This window comes from Rutilus rutilus, assembly GCF_951802725.1.
Source record: "Rutilus rutilus genome assembly, chromosome: 2".
NCBI lineage: Eukaryota > Metazoa > Chordata > Actinopteri > Cypriniformes > Leuciscidae > Rutilus > Rutilus rutilus.
The window spans coordinates 33834669-33851437 of NC_140210.1; the positions used below are offsets into that span (position 1 = coordinate 33834669).

Below are 16769 nucleotides of genomic sequence, written 5' to 3' on the forward strand. Positions count from 1 at the left end.
GTTTCTCTAATGATTGCCACAGAGGCTTAGTGTCTGGCAGGCTGACATGGGCTTGCAAGGCTCCCACACCTTGAAATATTTGTGTTTGGCGGTATTACTTGCTTATGGTGACCACAATACAACTACAATAACTACATACTCTCCATACAGAGTTCTGATCTCACTAACCATCATGTCCATCTGTGATTACATGAAGAAACAGAAAAAAAATGATACAGACTAAACTGTTAAGTGCCTAAAACTTTTCACAGGTAGCTTTGCAGGTATATTTCTTCAAGCGCCTTGGAGACGTTGCCGCAGTTCTTCTGGATTTAGCCTCTCTCAGTTTTTTTCTGTTTCTTCATGTAATCCTGGATGAACTTGATGATGGTGAGATCAGATCTCCGTGTGGATCATACCGGCTGTTGTCAGACTACTTGTGCATACAAAAATCTCACTTGATTATTACAATTAATGGCAAAAGGAATGTTTTGGAAATGTAAACTGATATTTCCAACTGAAACACTACAGCAAAATATATAAATAACTGGCTTAAAACCATTTTTTTGTGGGTGAAAATCCTAACTTTTCTTTTGTATTAGTGTATCATTGCGCATGTAACAAAGAAGATGTGCATTTGTGGATCAGGAGACACGTGCATTCATTGATATCTTTTATGAGTCAATCTCATTTGATTTATGGATTTTGAGACTTCTTTTCATGGTTTTCAAGCATTTCACAACCCACACACAACCAATGAATAAGCCTGGTGCTAATTATTAATGTGTGCACAACTACCTATCTATTTGACAAAAAAGAAAACTTTTATTCACAAAAATAACTCTATTTGTACACCTGGCTGCAGCTGCACGTTCAGTTATTTCAGAATTTTGCACACACAAGTTGAAAGGCATTTGGCTGTGGATAGTAAAACATATCTGCAACATTTATCAAGTTCATGGATATCTGTGCATGTTCATTTATTTTAATTTGAAAATAATTCAAAATATAAGCTACTGCATTGTGATATAGCCATAAGCTCAGCTAGAATAAACATAAGAAAATATATATAACAAATCAAATTAAAACAACCATAAAATCTGTGAAGTGTGTCCAAACTTCTGACTGGTAATGTATGGCCTTTGTAACATTAGTCTCCGTGTATCCAAGTGCAAGGATTCAGTAACACCACTCTGCATGCGGAGGGCAGTAAGGAGTCAATTCTGTTTTCACTTTCAAACCAAGCTGCGTACTGGTGTCATCGCTGCTCATTGACGATGGCTTTAACCCGGTTCGAGCGGTTTTTAAGCCGACTGCTTCGAGCTGTGATGTGGATGTTATTCGCCGCTTTTAAGTTATTTGCACCTCAGCAACGGCATGGAGTTTCGCGACTCCCACCCATCACTAACCCACTTCTGCTGCTCTCAGCCATGCAGCTTGCACGAAAGATTCGTCGGAAGGAAGTAAGATGTAAATAAAAACTCCATAGGCTCTATATATTGATCATTAGAACTAACAGCATGACCGTAATGACATGTTGATTACACTTTGAATGACGCTACGGTAAAGATCATTATTTCACAGTCACACCACTCAGGAGGAAGAGATGCGACGAGGTGAATTGCAATGAATGCTGGGAGTTGTAGTAGTTTCTTAAAAACGTACAGTTTTATTTGTTTGTCTTTTGTACCACACACACACACACACAGTGTAGTTTATTAACATCACAGTTTGTTTTCTGATATCAGTTCAGCTATTTATGTAGGTAATCAGAGTGGGAACTTATTTACACACTAGAGGAATCACGAGTTTTCAAGGCTGGTGAAAGGTCAGCAGCACTTATGAAGTCTCCCATAGGTCTGTGTATCAAGACAGTTATTTTGTCTGAAAATCACATTTATTTTCAGTTCCCCCCTTTTAAAAGAAATGCTTGTGTAAACATTTTTTTAATAATAATAATTCTAGTTTTAATGGATATGTATAATGTAGACATTTTAAAATATAAGTTTGTGACTCATATATATTTAAAAACATATAGTACTTAAACTTTTTAATAAATAGGAAAACTTGTCTAATTTTGACAAGTGTTATTCTATACCATCACACGTCATATTTGCACAATATCAAGAAAAGCCTACCCATCATACCATCAAAGGATATGCTTTGATGAAAAATATTTTGAAGTTTCATTTGTCAAGATTTCAAGTAATCAAAAAAGCCCCCCAATAACCCCAGACTGTTATATTACTCAAATGTATTATTGATATATATTTATCATTTTTTTTACAATTCCTTTTCTTTCTTGGAGAACAGACAGATATGCACATTTATCTATGCATTTAGCTACATTAATTATATTCACAATAGATCTGACCTAAGTTTTGAATCTGCATTTCTACTGAATGCTTGTCTTTCAGTTCGTTACCCACACACATTTTTGTATACATTTGTGTGCTGTAGTGACTTTTACTGCATTATGCATTCCAAACACTTATTGATTTCCTTCAAATATCTCTAGGTAACAAGTGTTGAAGTGGTACAGGCCTACATTGACCGAATTCAGGAAGTCAACCCACTTATCAATGCCATGGTGAAGGACAGGTGAGGGAGTTCAAGGGCAAAATCATCCTACATTTCATTCTGACTCTGAACACACATTCTCGTTTGTTCAGGTTTTCTGCAGCGCTTCAGGAAGCCGCACAGGTAGACAAACTAATAGAGGAGGAGACGGGAGGAGAGGATGTGTTGGAGGACAGGCTACCTCTACTTGGGGTACCCATCACTGTTAAAGAGGCCTTTGCTCTGCAAGGTATATTATATAACTCTTCATTCCAGAATGGTTTATGTCTGTAGGGTGACACTTTCTGTTTTCTTCCTAACAGGCATGCCTAACTCGACAGGACTGTTGAGCAGACGGGATCTGGTTTCAGGGGCGGATGCCCCATCTGTTGCACTGTTGAAGAGGGCGGGAGCGATCCCACTGGGTGTAACTAACTGCAGTGAGCTCTGTATGTGGCTAGAGTCCCACAACCACCTCTATGGCATCACTAACAACCCCTATGACTTTGAGAGAATTGCAGGCGGCAGCTCAGGTCATTTTTATACACATCCTGACACTTTAACCATAGTAAAACTGACAGAAAAATAATAATTTTCAATTTTATAATTATTATACAATTGCAGACATTGTTGTTCTTTTTTCTTTTTTCTTTTTTTTTTGAAATAGAGCTAATTTAAAAAAAAAAAAACTAAAATTAAACATTAAAATAGAATTCAGATGTATTTAATTAAAATTTTCACCATTAAAAACATTTTACCCCTAAAAAAATTAATCGTTTTTAAAACAAAAACTGTATATTCAATTCAAGTTTTTTTGTCTACCTCTTTTTGATTGATTTCAATGATTGTTTCAATAAATGTATGCACAAGTCAATAAACACTCACACAAGATAAAGAATCCAGTCATATTATTAGCCCAATAAAATGGCTTTAAAACCAGTAAAGGGTTAGGTCACCCAAAAATGAAAAATCTTTAATTATTCACCTTAATGTCGTTCCAAACCCGTAAGACTTTCGTTCATCTTCGAAATACAAATGATCTTTTTGATAAAATCCAAGAGATTTCTGTATTCTCCATAGACCGCTACACAACTGACACGTTGATGCTTTAAAAAGTTCATAAAGAGATTGTAAAACTAATCCATAGAATTGAGTGGTTTAGTAAAACATTTCTAAAGAGACACGATCACTTTACATTTACATTGAATAATTTAGCAGACGCTTTTATCCAAAGCGACTTACAAATGAGGAGAGCAATAGAAGCAATTAAACTAACAATAGGACAACAATGTGCAAGTGCTGGGACCCTTCCCAGTTTAGTCTAATGCTGTATTCTTAATTTTTTTTTATATATACACACAGTATATATATGTGTGTGTGTGTGTATGTGTTTCATCCTCTCCACTAGGTGTCACTATAGGTCCAATATGACTGCCAGGGCAACATTTATGAAAATTAATTGTAGTTAATTCTGTCACTTGCAGGAGGTGAGGGCAGTATATTGGGAGCTGGTGCCTCTGTGATTGGAGTTGGGTCAGATATCGGGGGTAGTATCCGTATTCCCTGCTTTTTCAATGGCATCTTCGGACACAAGCCATCATTAGGTAAGAAGAGTGGGTGCAGTTGTGTGCGTGTGTTGGTTAGTAGAATAATGGTGACAGTCTACAGAGGGAGTATGTGGTTTCTACTGTATATATACTTAAAGTTGTAATTGTAGTAATGTTGATTAAGGCCATAAGGAAGGCAACCTACATTTGGTTTTCTCTGTACATAAAGGTGTCGTAAGTAATGATGGACAGTATCCTCCCACCTCGGGACTGCAGATGGGATTTCTGTGTACAGGACCTATGTGCCGCTATGCAGAAGACCTGATTCCCATGCTAAGCATCATGGGAGGACCCAATGCAAACAAGTAATATAATATGATATTTACAAAATAATTAGATAGATATGGTCTTCACAGCAACACTGAGCAAATACAAACTTTTTACATAAGTGCAACATGACAGAAATACTTACATAGCATCTACATTACGATTAGAAAGTTTTGTATGATTTTTTAAAAATCTTTTTGAAAGAAGTTTCGTATGCTCACCAAAGCTGCATTTATTTGATAAAAGTACAGTGATGAAAAATATTATTACAATTTAAAATAACCATTTTCTGTTTAATACATTTTAAAATGTAATTCATTACTGTGATGGCAAGGCAGCCCTTACTCCAGTTTTAAGTGTCACATAATCCTTCAGAAATCACTCTAAAATGCTGATCGCTTCTTAGTATCAATGTTGAAAAAAATTTTTGCTCCTCAATATTTTTGTGGAAATCCTATTTTCCAAGAGTCTTTGATGAATGAAAAGTTCGACAGAACAGCATTTATTTGAAATAGAAATCTTTTGAATGTCTTTACTGTCATTATTGATCAATTTAATTCATCCTTGCAGATTAAAATTATTAATGGTACACTATGTAACTTTTTTTGTTCAAACTGAACAAAATTGAAAGAATGAGTTAATCATCAATCCTTCTTCCAAAATGTGTTTTTTTTCTTACCCCGATTCACTATGGTAAGCCTATTATAGGTGTTTATATTTTAGACCCGATGGGATAGTTTCGCAGGAAATTGTGTACATATGTCACTCGCCTGTGTGTGTTTTGTCATATCTGTAAATCGAGAAAGTTGCTCCAGCTACTTTGGATGTTTCTCAATACTGAAATTGATGCTTCCTCATTTCCTTGCTCCTCCATCCTCCATCTGTGACCCAGAAACTGATCAAAGTTAGCCATCTTGGAGGACATCTCAATTCTCTAATTTCACCGTGAGGAACCAGGATTTCTTAACCAGTTTAATATTCCAATATACAAATAAGATTACCTTTGATTCTTCTGTCCTCATTTTCATTTCCTTGCATCCTTCCCTCGGATCCTACGGAGGAGATGCGAGGAAAGGAGGTGAGGAGAGGAGAATGCACAAATTAGAAATGAGAAGCACCCTGTGTATGGTGTGGGAGTGGGTTAGTTGTCACAATGAGCGAGAATGGATGACATGGGCAGCTAAATCTCCAACCTTCGTGGAATCACCCGTTTAAAAAAACCGCAGAACAGAGGAGAGTCTGCTGACAAAAGAGAAACGCGATAGAGCTCGTAATAAAACAAGAATCAACATTGGCTTGGCTTTTCGGAAAATGGCGAAAACTGAGGGATTTGAAATGTTGTAAAAGTGGCAACAGGCAAGTAAGGTGTTTTATTGAACAGATAAACCCCCATATGTGGCTCTCTAACAGTTCATTGTAAAGCATTATCTATTGTGAAGGGTCATTTCATGATGGTTGTTATAGCGCTGTGCTGGAATTTATTTTCAAGGAACCATTAATGCGGTCTATTAATGGTTATCTACGATAACGACTTCAGAGGGCCAAAAGTTACATTGTGTACCTTTAATTTTCTCCCAAAAAACAACTTACTGACCTCAAACCTTTGAACGGTAGTGTATCTGCATTATAATTTCATTGTTTTTTCCTTGAAGTATATTCACTGCGTGGCTTTCATCTTACTGTTTCGTCTTGATTATTTTCAATGGTCCAAATCAACCCCTATTACGAATGCATCCCAAAGGAAAAATTCTCTCTGTCTGTTTCACTCTCTTTAGACTTTCTCTCTCTGATGAAATAGATTTGAAAAAGCTGAGATTCTTCTCTGTTCCCCACAATGGGGGCTCTCATTTAGTCTCTCCAGTGGACGCACAGCTGCTTCAGGCACAGAAGATGGTACGTAGGTGTGTGTGTGTGTGGGGGTGCTTCAGTCAATTGATATTTATCTCAAAATGAGCTTTATTTTTAGGTGGTCAAACGCTTAGAGGCAGACCTTGGGGTTAAGGTCCAAGAGCTGTTCATCCCACAGCTCAAATACTCCTTTCAGATCTGGGGAACCATGATGGCTTCACCTGGCAAGGATGGAAAGGTGTGTGTTTTTGGGCATTACAATTTTTATGTACATACAATGTTCATGCCCTTATTGTACATAACATGGATTAAATTAATATATTGGATAAAATATTTTACTTAATTTTTTTTAAAGGGACATTGTGTAGGAATTTCTCCCATCTAGTGGTGAAATTGTATTTTGCATTCAAACGAATACTGCTCTCCAGCGCCTCGCTTTTTCAAATGCGTGTTGCATCTACGGTAGCCGTTACGTACCATAAAGCTATGACAGGATGTCTTTTAATAGCACTTCATCGAGTTATACTGTCTGTCTATATAATAAAGTACACAACCAAGCAATGAAAAAAAGCTTGTAATTAAGACCGTAACATTGACTTACCTGTCGAGAAGAAAGCAGGCAACTTCAGCGTCTCTTTTGAAAGCTTTCTCCTGCATTAGCTATCCCGACATTAACCCTTGTTTTTTGTAATCTCCGGTCACGTTTCGTTTTTACGGTCTACTTTGGACTTTTTCGACGACGAGGACTCCTTATCCTGTGACTAACCGTACAGTGCAGCCTTTTAAACTTGCCGGGGCAGTGACAAGCGCCTCTCACTGCTGCTCCTCCGCTTCTGCTGGTTTCAGTCACGTGACGCTGGCTCTGAACGGAAAGGCGTTGTGGAAACGCGTTAGCCTAGTACTTTTTGTCCCTCTCTGCTATTATAGTTTTTCAAGATGGCTGAACTACATGGAAGCCTCCGTGGACCTACCCGTCCCATGTATATAAAGAAATTATTCGTTTACGAGGATAAGTCAGATCATTGGCAGAGGTATTTGTACGCCATTGAGGACATATTTAAGAATAAAAATATTGATTTTAGTTTAGATAATAAAATACCTAAAAAACTACACATTGTCCCTTTAAAGATGGAAGTCAATTTCAGAAGATTGTTGACTACCATAAGATAACTTTCAATCTCTCACTGAGCAAAGGCTAACTTAAGCTTATTCTTTTTTCATTCAGTTAAGTGCCCTCTTGATATTTTTGCTATTGTGTAAATAATGAAGTTATAATTAAGTTTAGGTGTCAGAGCTTAACTAGAGCAGATCCTGTTTACACTTTTTATATACACTACGGTTCACAAGTTTGGGGTCAGTAAGAATTTTTATTTTTTTGGAAAGAAGTTTAAGAAATTAACACTTTTATTCATCAAGGACACATTAAATTGATCAAAAATGGCAGTAAAGACATTTATAATGTTACAAAATATTCTATTTCAGATAAATTATGTTCTTTTGAACTTTCATCAAAGAATCCTGAAAAATAAAATGTATGGTAGTTTCCCCAGAAATATGTTTTCAACATTGATAATAATCATAAATGTTTCTTGATCATCAAATCATCATATTAGAATAATTTCTGAAGGATCATGTGACACTAAAGACTGGAGTAATGATGCTGAAAATTCAGCTTTGATCACAGGAATAAATTATACTTTACTATATATTCACATAGAACACAGCTGATTTACATTGGAATAATATTTCACAATTTTTACTGTATTTTTAATCAAATAAACACAGCTTTGCTGAGCAGAAGAGACTCTTTTAAAAACATAAAAAATCTTAGCGACCCCAAACTTGTGAACGGCAGTGTACATGAGTGATTCTATAATTGGAGATACATTTTGAATTGCAAAAGGTTAAGAACTGTTCACTAACATAAATTATTTCCAGTATCTTATTGAAAACATATTCAGTTTAATAATTCAGTGCTTGCCAAACACAAGTTACTTCTTTTTTTTTACTTTTAACGGGAAAAACCCAGATTCCTTTAGTTTAGAGCATTGTTTGTCAACTCTGTTATTGTCAATTCTGTTACATGCTGTCAATTTTGTTACTCTACCTTGGTAACAGTTTGACGGTAACATAATTGACTATTTTAAACTTTTTAGCCAAAAGCTTCACTTGCTAGCACATGCTAAGAACTAGCTAAGAACACATGGCACTAATGAAATCATGATTAAAAGACTTGTAAACAACCCACTGTGTGATCAGTGATACATTCTGGTTTCCTTTTGATATTGTGGTAACAATTTTGACGTTTTACAAAATAACTCGGTGTGAGAACTTTTTAGATTAAAATATTTTCTCAGAGAGAACACGCATACCTTTCATTGCTTCAGACCTTATCAGTGAGGGAAAGTGACATCATTCCTGTATCTTACAGTTGTGGGAGATAATTCCACCAATTTAAAGGCAAAAAGTACAGTACAGTAACAGAATTGACGCAAGATTTATGGACATGCATTTTTATAAGATAAAAGTTATTAACAATTTAATGTTGTAGAATTAGGAAAATTACTATTTATAAATTAAATATTACCAAAAAGAAAAGTAAAATGAAATGTTTTGATTACACAATGATACTTGATGAAAATAAATACACTGACTAATTCAGACAAGAAATTGTGATTTTCAGCTTGTGATCCATGACAATGAGTAACTAATGATTAATGACTTAGGACACCAAATGTACCTGCAATTATAGAATCACTCACATGCTTTCTTACAATACAAGCATATTCATTTTTATACTGTATTTGGGTTACTGCATAACATGAATGATGTTCTAGTTGTCAATGTAGTTTTTATCAGATGGTTTTGTCATTTTTTTTTTTCCATCTCAGCCTCCCACCTCATTTTCGGAGCTAATGAGTAAAGGCGGGAAGAAGGTCTGGCCAGTCTGGGAGCTGTTCAAGTGGTTTCTGGGGTTTTCTTCTCACACTATAGCAGCAATAGGTGTGTGACAGCAAATAAGCTTGTGCACTTTTAACTTTGAATTCCTCTTTCGCTCCATGTCTCACAAATTCTGATGCAAAATCAGTGCCAGCAAGTCTTCTTGTGATGAGTGTTCCCAAAAGTATCCAAAGACGTGTGTTTTTGAGACTATTTAGTGTATCTGAAGATGAATGCATATGATAATAGTGTCCCTTTCTGTCTCTCTTTCTCAGGTCTGGCATTAGTTGAACTATTCCAGAGTTCCCATCCATCTTCATTCATTATACAGCAGAAGGAAAGTCTGCAGCAGGAGCTGGAGAAGTTACTAGGCACAGATGGAGTGCTGCTGTATCCCTCTCATCCACAGATTGCCCCAAAACACCACCACCCAGTTTTCACGCCCTTCAACTTCTCTTACACTGGTAAGTGTTGTTGGTTTTAATCTACTTATGAAGGCCGCGACACACCAAAGCCACACCACTAGCCACAACGAAAGCTAACTGTGGCGTCACCTCGCATGCGTCCTGGTTTAAAGCTGTGCTTGGCCAACTAGTAGGAACGTTCTACGCCTGTGTGAGAGGAAATTACACTCTATATCAGTAGGTGACAGGTGTCTATTTTCATAATTCAAAATGAGAAACTAGAACTGTGGATATACAAACCGTGAACAAAGCAGCACTTTCTTACTATTTTGAATATGAGTAATGATGGTCACTTTCTTCATTCAGACAGCCATGTCGTTATGAAAATATTTGCATATTTGAATTCTTTGGTAAGATGATGTAAAATTAGAGCAGCCGAAATTGGGAGCTTTGTCCCGCATCCAGCAAGACGTAATCAGTGTCCCGCATTTCAATTATGTCTGTATTATTTGATTTCTTCCCTTAAAGGGATAGTTCGGCCAAAAATGATATTTAACCCATGATTTACTCACCCTCAAGCCGTTCGAGATGCATATGTCAATCTTTTTTCAGACGAACACATTTTCAGTTATTTTAGAAAATGTCTTACATCTTTCAGTGGTTATAGTGTGAAGCTATGGGGTCCACCTCCTCCAAGTCCCAAAAAAATATACATATTTAAAACTTTATAAATGAAAATAACTGGCTTCCGGTTGAATCCATCTCCGTGAACGCACGTCGACCGCTACCGGAAGCCAGTTATTTTCATTTATAAAGTTTTAAATATGTATATTTTTACGACAAAACCGCACGGATTACCCTCAGAAGGCCTTCGTTTATCCCCCTGGAGCCGGATGGATTACTTTTGTGAAGGATGCATGCACATTTTGGGACTTGGAGGAGGTGGACCCCATAGCTTCACACTATAACCACTGAAAGATCTAAGACATTTTCTAAAATAACTGAAAATGTGTTCGTCTGAAAAAAGTGACATATGCATCTCGAATGGCTTGAGGGTGAGTAAATCATGGGTTAAATATCATTTTTGGCCAAACTATCCCTTTAAATTACAATACCACAATTAGAAATATAATAGTATACTGCGATTGCAGTTTAAAAATCAATCTGTGCAGCTGCCATGTTCTTAAGTCGCTACTTAAGAGAATTTAAATGTGACTTTTACCTATACTAGCCTGTTATTCAGGTCATTATATTTAGCAGACTAAAAAAGCTGCCAACAGTGTTGACATACTGCAGAAACTGAGCTAAGAGATGCTCAGCTGATCGTCGGCTTGGTGTGTCGTGGCATTAATGGGCCACCTTCCCGGAGGGGTCTAGGCTCTAAGCAGTTCTATTCTCTGCAGGTATCTTTAATATCCTGGGTCTGCCAGTGACCCAGTGTCCATTAGGGCTGAGTGTGGAGGGTTTGCCCCTGGGCGTACAAATTGTGACAGGTAAATTACAGGACCGTCTCTCTTTGGCCACTGCCCTCTACCTGGAGAAAGCTTTTGGTGGCTGGAAGGAACCAGGCAAGCCTTAATCCATCTGATGCATCTATATCTGCAACAACTGGACTACATAACCAACCACACGTACTGTACCACATTTACAGCATGTCACTATCCAAAGCTTAGTTACGTTTGTTCTGCTTTCTAAGTGCAGAATTCATTTTACATTAACTGACATGTTTCAGAGGGCTGCATTTGTGTTTGCCTTGATATATGAAAACTTTATTTTATTCATAATGAACTGGATGATTACATGAGACATTTAATAACTTTATAACTATGTGAGAAATACTGCAATTCATAACAGTACTTTTTTTTTTACTTTCATGCACTGAAAACAATGATGTTTGAACAAGCATTTGTGCTGTTCATTGTGTCCTCTAAACAAGCTTTTCAAGAGCAGGCTCTTTCTTCTGACAAATCTGTTTTATGATTAGAATATGCCATAAGCAGGCTTTAGTGTTTTAGAAGGAAGAAGTGTTTGTTGCACTCAAAGGATGTAAAGCAATCATATTTACAAGTAAATAACACACTGGATCATTTTAAATGTTGGGCATTGGTGCACCTTTGTTTTCTCAGCCTTTATTACTCATATTTTGTTGTGGTTTCTCTGAAAAATCTGTTCAAACATTGCTGACGTATTAAATAAATTACCTAAAGCAGTAAGACTAAATAAAAATTACTCTTTTAATGTGATTTTTCCCAAATATTGGGTGTAATATCTGTCTTCTTGGATAATATATATTTTAATATGGCTTTGGGGGTATGTGAATGTTGATGATGTGTTTAACATAAATTCTCAGATATGTCAAATGTGTCATCAACATCAAACATAATAGAAAAAGAAAATATGAACAACAGATGACATGACATGCATTTATTGTTTTATTGTGTAATTCTGAAGGGATCATGAATAAAGACAGATAAGGGTCAAAATCTGTTGGATATAAGGATATTTCACATAACTTTTTCTTTCTCTCTCCCATCAAAAATAAGTATATCACAATATTCAAAATCACTCAAATTCACCCACTAGATTGTGCCAATAAAACACGCTTTGTTGCAAAACATGTTGAATTTAAAACCACCACAATTTCTAATCATTTCAAGAAGCTACAAATGGCTTACTTAAGTCTACACATTAAACTTGGATTGGAGAAAGTATTTTAATGTTAAAAAAACCATATATATTTAAGATATTTATTCATGAGATGATCCTTGGTGTAACCTATAAATATAACAAAATCATTTCATTTAAATACAAGCACATTTTAAGTTATATAACATTTTGAATTTTTTTGCAGAGTAGAAATGGCTTTTAATAGTAAAACTGTAAATTTTCTCTATATTTTGTGATGGTCAGTCCAAGGTCATGCATCGTTTTGACCATAGCACTATGTGACCACAAGATGACAGCATTACACATTATGGCATGTCTACTCTAGAGCAGGGGTGGGCAAACTTTTTGGCTCAAGGGCCACACTGGGTTTTAAAATTTGACAGAGGGCCGACCCAGTAGCAGATTATGAAACACGATCTCATGAAAGTGCGTATCTATACCACGAATTTTATTTCTTGTGCCATTTATACGCCAAAATGTTTGTTTGCGTGCATATGCTATACGCACTGTAAACCCCTTGGTTAGGATTAGGGGTGCGGAGTGCGTGCCTGTTACACGCCATAAAGTGCGTATCATATGCACGCGAAAACTGCGTTTCATAAGCACTACAAATACAATTCGTGGTATTCGCACTTTCATGAGATCGGGCTGAGCAAACACATTTACGTTGTGGCAACGTCTGCGCGAAATTCAACAACTGAGAGACGACATTCTGACAATACTTTTTTTATGCTAGATATCCCCCATTTAGCATGTTATGTTTTGGGGTTAATTTTTAATTAGTCAGATTTTAGATAATTACCCGGCAAACACAGAACGTTGGCACAACATAGCCAACCTTCTAACAACGTTTTATCAACATGGCCAAAAGGTTGCTATAAATACGTTGTGTGGTGAAGGTTGTTACAGCGTTGTCACAATGTTGACATTAAACCACGACTCTTGATAACCACTGGACTACATGTAGCCTAGCTCGTCACTGCCCTGAAGCGCGAAAATCAGCCTTTTAAATTTCAACCGCCCGTTGGGCTCATTGTTGTTGTCTCGTTCTTCATCGAGCAAGGATACGTGAGTATTGCGTTTTATTTACCTCAGCTAAATAAGATACGTAATTCTTCAAACACAACCTACAACTTCATTTTCTAATGTGACTAATGTAGCCTCGCTTGCACTGTTTAGTTTTTCATTTCATTTGTCTGCTATTTAGTCTCATTAGTTTCTTTGCTCCTCTGGATTTGTGGATGTTTCCTGGACTGATTCCGAACGTTATCGTCCGGCTTTCGACTACTGTCTGCCATGTACAGAACTAGTTTTGTTCATTAAATGTGCGCATCTTTGCTTTTTATGTTTTATTTACTATACTTAAAAGAAATTTGTATATTCATTTATTTAGTTTTTTTTCTTTTTTCACAAATGTATGACTTTTGGAAGTGCAATTTGATTACCATATATGCAGTTAGTTTTAATCAAGTTGAATTAACGTAACCTTCTGTCATTTTGACTCTTCAAAGTACACTTGCAGGTGTTGATTATAATGAGGCTAATTTACTGAGGATAGCCCCATTAAATAATAATGATAAACAATATAAAAAAAATATATATATATATAATTATCTAACATCTTACTAATTAAAAATTAACCTCAAAACATAAAATGCTAAATGGGGGATATCTATAGGCCTATCTAGCATAAAACAAAAAATTGTCAGAACGTCGTCTCTCAAGGTGTTTCTCAATGTCAAGGATACTTCTTTGGCAGGACTGGTCCTTCCAAGTCACTTCCTTCAGAGGCTAGGCGAGGCTCCTCTTTAGCATTCGGAAAACACATAAATGGAACAGGCTAGCAAGTGCACGTCAGTGCGTCATTACGTCAGTGAAAATGAAAAACAGCGTTGCTATGGACGCAGTTCTGTTCACTCAGGCAATATAATCGTTTTTAAATCAATAAACTCCTTTTTAATCATATTGATCATTTGACTGGTAAGTGTGTTTAAACAGTGCGGGTCAATTTGACCCATAACATAATGGATGTAATTATTTTTTTTAAACAAATGTTTGGTAACGTAAATATATTTACATTTGAAAGCATATTGATCCGTTAACGCTCCGACTCCGTTAACGTCCAACATTTTGAATTTTTTGAACAAGATAGCAAAGCTGCGCGCATAGGATTGTGAGTGATTTGAGAGCGCGAAGAGGGCGAAGGCTATGCATATGCATCCTTTCCTGTATATGGGATATTTTTCGAACGAAGGACTCAGTCCTTGGTGGAAATTCAGAGGATCCTCGACATTGGAACAGTCCTTTGACGGATGTCGATGACGTAGCATCCTCGAAATTCTGGCTTCCGAGGATCCTTCCTTGATCCTTCCTGTTGCGAGCACGTAGACAGCGACGTTGCCATAGCAGAAATGCAACGTGCTACAGACGTTGCCAGTCATTATATAGATCAGTGGGTATAGCCTTTACTTTTTCAATATTGTTTATCCTTATTATTATTTAATGGGCCTAACAGTAAATTAGAAACAAAACACCTGCAAGTGTACACTTAGAAGAGTAAAAATGACAGAAGGTCACGTTAATTCAACTTTATTAAAACTGCAAATGGCAATCAATTTGCACTTCCAAAAGTCATACATTTGTGGGGAAAAACGAAATAAACGACTATACAAATTTATTTTAAGTATAATAAAATAAAACAAAAAAAGCAAAGGCAGATCAGAACATTTAATGAACAAAACCGGGTTCTGTAACGTTACATGGGGAGCGTAACGTTAACGTTAGTCGAAAGCCCGGCGATAAAGGTCGGTAAACGGAATCAGTCAGGATAACTTACATCCACAAATCCAGAGGAGCAAAGAAACTAAATAGTAGACAAATCAAAGGAAAAACGAAACAGGTGTGCAAGCCGTTACCAAATTTTTTTTTCTCTGTGAGTTTCCAAAAAAGGAAAAAAACATTAACGTGCAACAAAGTCTATGCGCTTAGTCGCTGTCTGTTTGGTTTCCATGGTGACGCGTCATTGCTTGTTACGTGACACACCGCAGCCACAACAGCGCTGAATGAATGATGATCTGCTTTTATGTCATTTTTCCTTTTTTACATTTGTTTGCTATGGCATGAAATATCTGATATTCCGATTGTCAAATATATGCAACGCAATATATAACGCAAAGTATTGCAAGAAAAAGGCAAAATGAATGCGATCTTAAGACAATTTTTTAAATACTCGACGGGCCGGATTAAACAACCCAACGTATGTGGCCCGCGGGCCGTATTTTGCCCACCCCTGCTCTAGAGTGTACACTATTTCGGAAAATTAAAAAAAATATGAAATTCTGTTTTAAGTAACAGGTTGGTTTGGGTACATTATTAAAATTATAAGCTCAATTCATCCAGTTAAAAATGCACGTTCCCTTTACTCTTATGTTAGGGAGTGATCAGTTGACACTCTTTTGCCTCTATGCAGGTTAGTTTGTCCCTTATTTATATTGGGACTATTTCCATGTTTTCAATCTATTGTTTTTTTCTGTTTCACTTGTTATCTGTACACATACGACTGAGATCAAAACACCTAGGAAATGGAATGAGCGAGACACGTCCACTTTACAATCAACGCTGTACAGCTGCAGACTGATTAGATGAGAGCTGTCATTAACATGTTAATAATAGTCTCTGTAAAACTGTTGGCTTTTAAATCGGATCTGAGATATGGACAGTAGACCATGTTTTCAGCACTTGATGCTTCGGCAGTCCACAAAATGTATTTTCTGTTCTTTTTTGTTCCTGAATTTTTTTTATGCCATTCAATAATGACAACAGATTTGTGAGGGTTTGCATTCATCCAGGTATTTGTAAAATGTGTCATAGTTAATTTGTAAGCAAATGGACTTTTATTGAGGTAATATTTGCTGATTATCTATTTGGCTTAATCAGTTGTAATAGTATTCTAACATATTTAGCATAATTTACCCCAATTCACTGCACAGGTTTAAACCAGATGTTTATAAATGAGTTCTTCCACAATGAAAACCTTCTCAGACCACCTAAGATCTCATTATTAAACTATAACGTGATGTTCATGGCTCAGTCAAACGTTTAGGGCTATACAACCACACTCACATGACCTTAAAGCGGCTATAAGGCTTCCTTTCCAAATGATGGAGACATAGGCCAGACACCTGGAATCGGTGAATAGCTGCCAGAGGCAGTGTTTCGTATCTGTGGCAACATCGTACTCAAAGACTTCAAAGAGCAATTATTCCAGATCCTATTACAACACACTCATCACCATCATCTCATGCATTTTCATCAGTGTTCAAAGAAAATGATTAACATGTGATTGGATGGGATGGAACGAGACATCACAGAACAGGCTGAGTGAAGCTGAAGGCTGTTCTAAAGAGCAGAAAAAAAGGAGCAGCACATGGCACTATATGAGAATTACTTATGTGTGACCTCTGGAAAAATTAAAATTATTTTTTCATTTACTCATTGC

At 36.5% G+C, this 16769-nt stretch overlaps 1 protein-coding gene across 1 annotated transcript; it reads left to right on the top strand.

Annotated features, from left to right (window-relative positions):
* The first annotated feature begins 1156 nt into the window (after positions 1-1156).
* Positions 1157-11847, top strand: faah2a (fatty acid amide hydrolase 2a). Its single transcript, XM_084392542.1, has 11 exons — positions 1157-1442; positions 2498-2580; positions 2652-2788; positions 2862-3071; positions 4023-4142; positions 4315-4450; positions 6188-6305; positions 6379-6498; positions 9152-9263; positions 9476-9664; positions 11008-11847. The coding sequence occupies exons 1-11, from the start codon at positions 1257-1259 to the stop codon at positions 11181-11183; spliced, it is 1587 nt and encodes a 528-aa protein (XP_084248668.1). The 5' UTR covers positions 1157-1256; the 3' UTR covers positions 11184-11847.
* The last annotated feature ends 4922 nt before the right edge of the window (positions 11848-16769 follow it).

Bases quoted from the DNA above. Each gene is read 5' to 3' on its own strand.
- faah2a (XM_084392542.1), top strand. From the start codon at position 1,257: ATGGCTTTAACCCGGTTCGAGCGGTTTTTAAGCCGACTGCTTCGAGCT. The intron at 2,581-2,651 runs GTGAGGGAGTTC...TCGTTTGTTCAG, and splicing joins AATGCCATGGTGAAGGACAG to GTTTTCTGCAGCGCTTCAGG. The intron at 9,264-9,475 runs GTGTGTGACAGC...TCTCTTTCTCAG, and splicing joins TCACACTATAGCAGCAATAG to GTCTGGCATTAGTTGAACTA.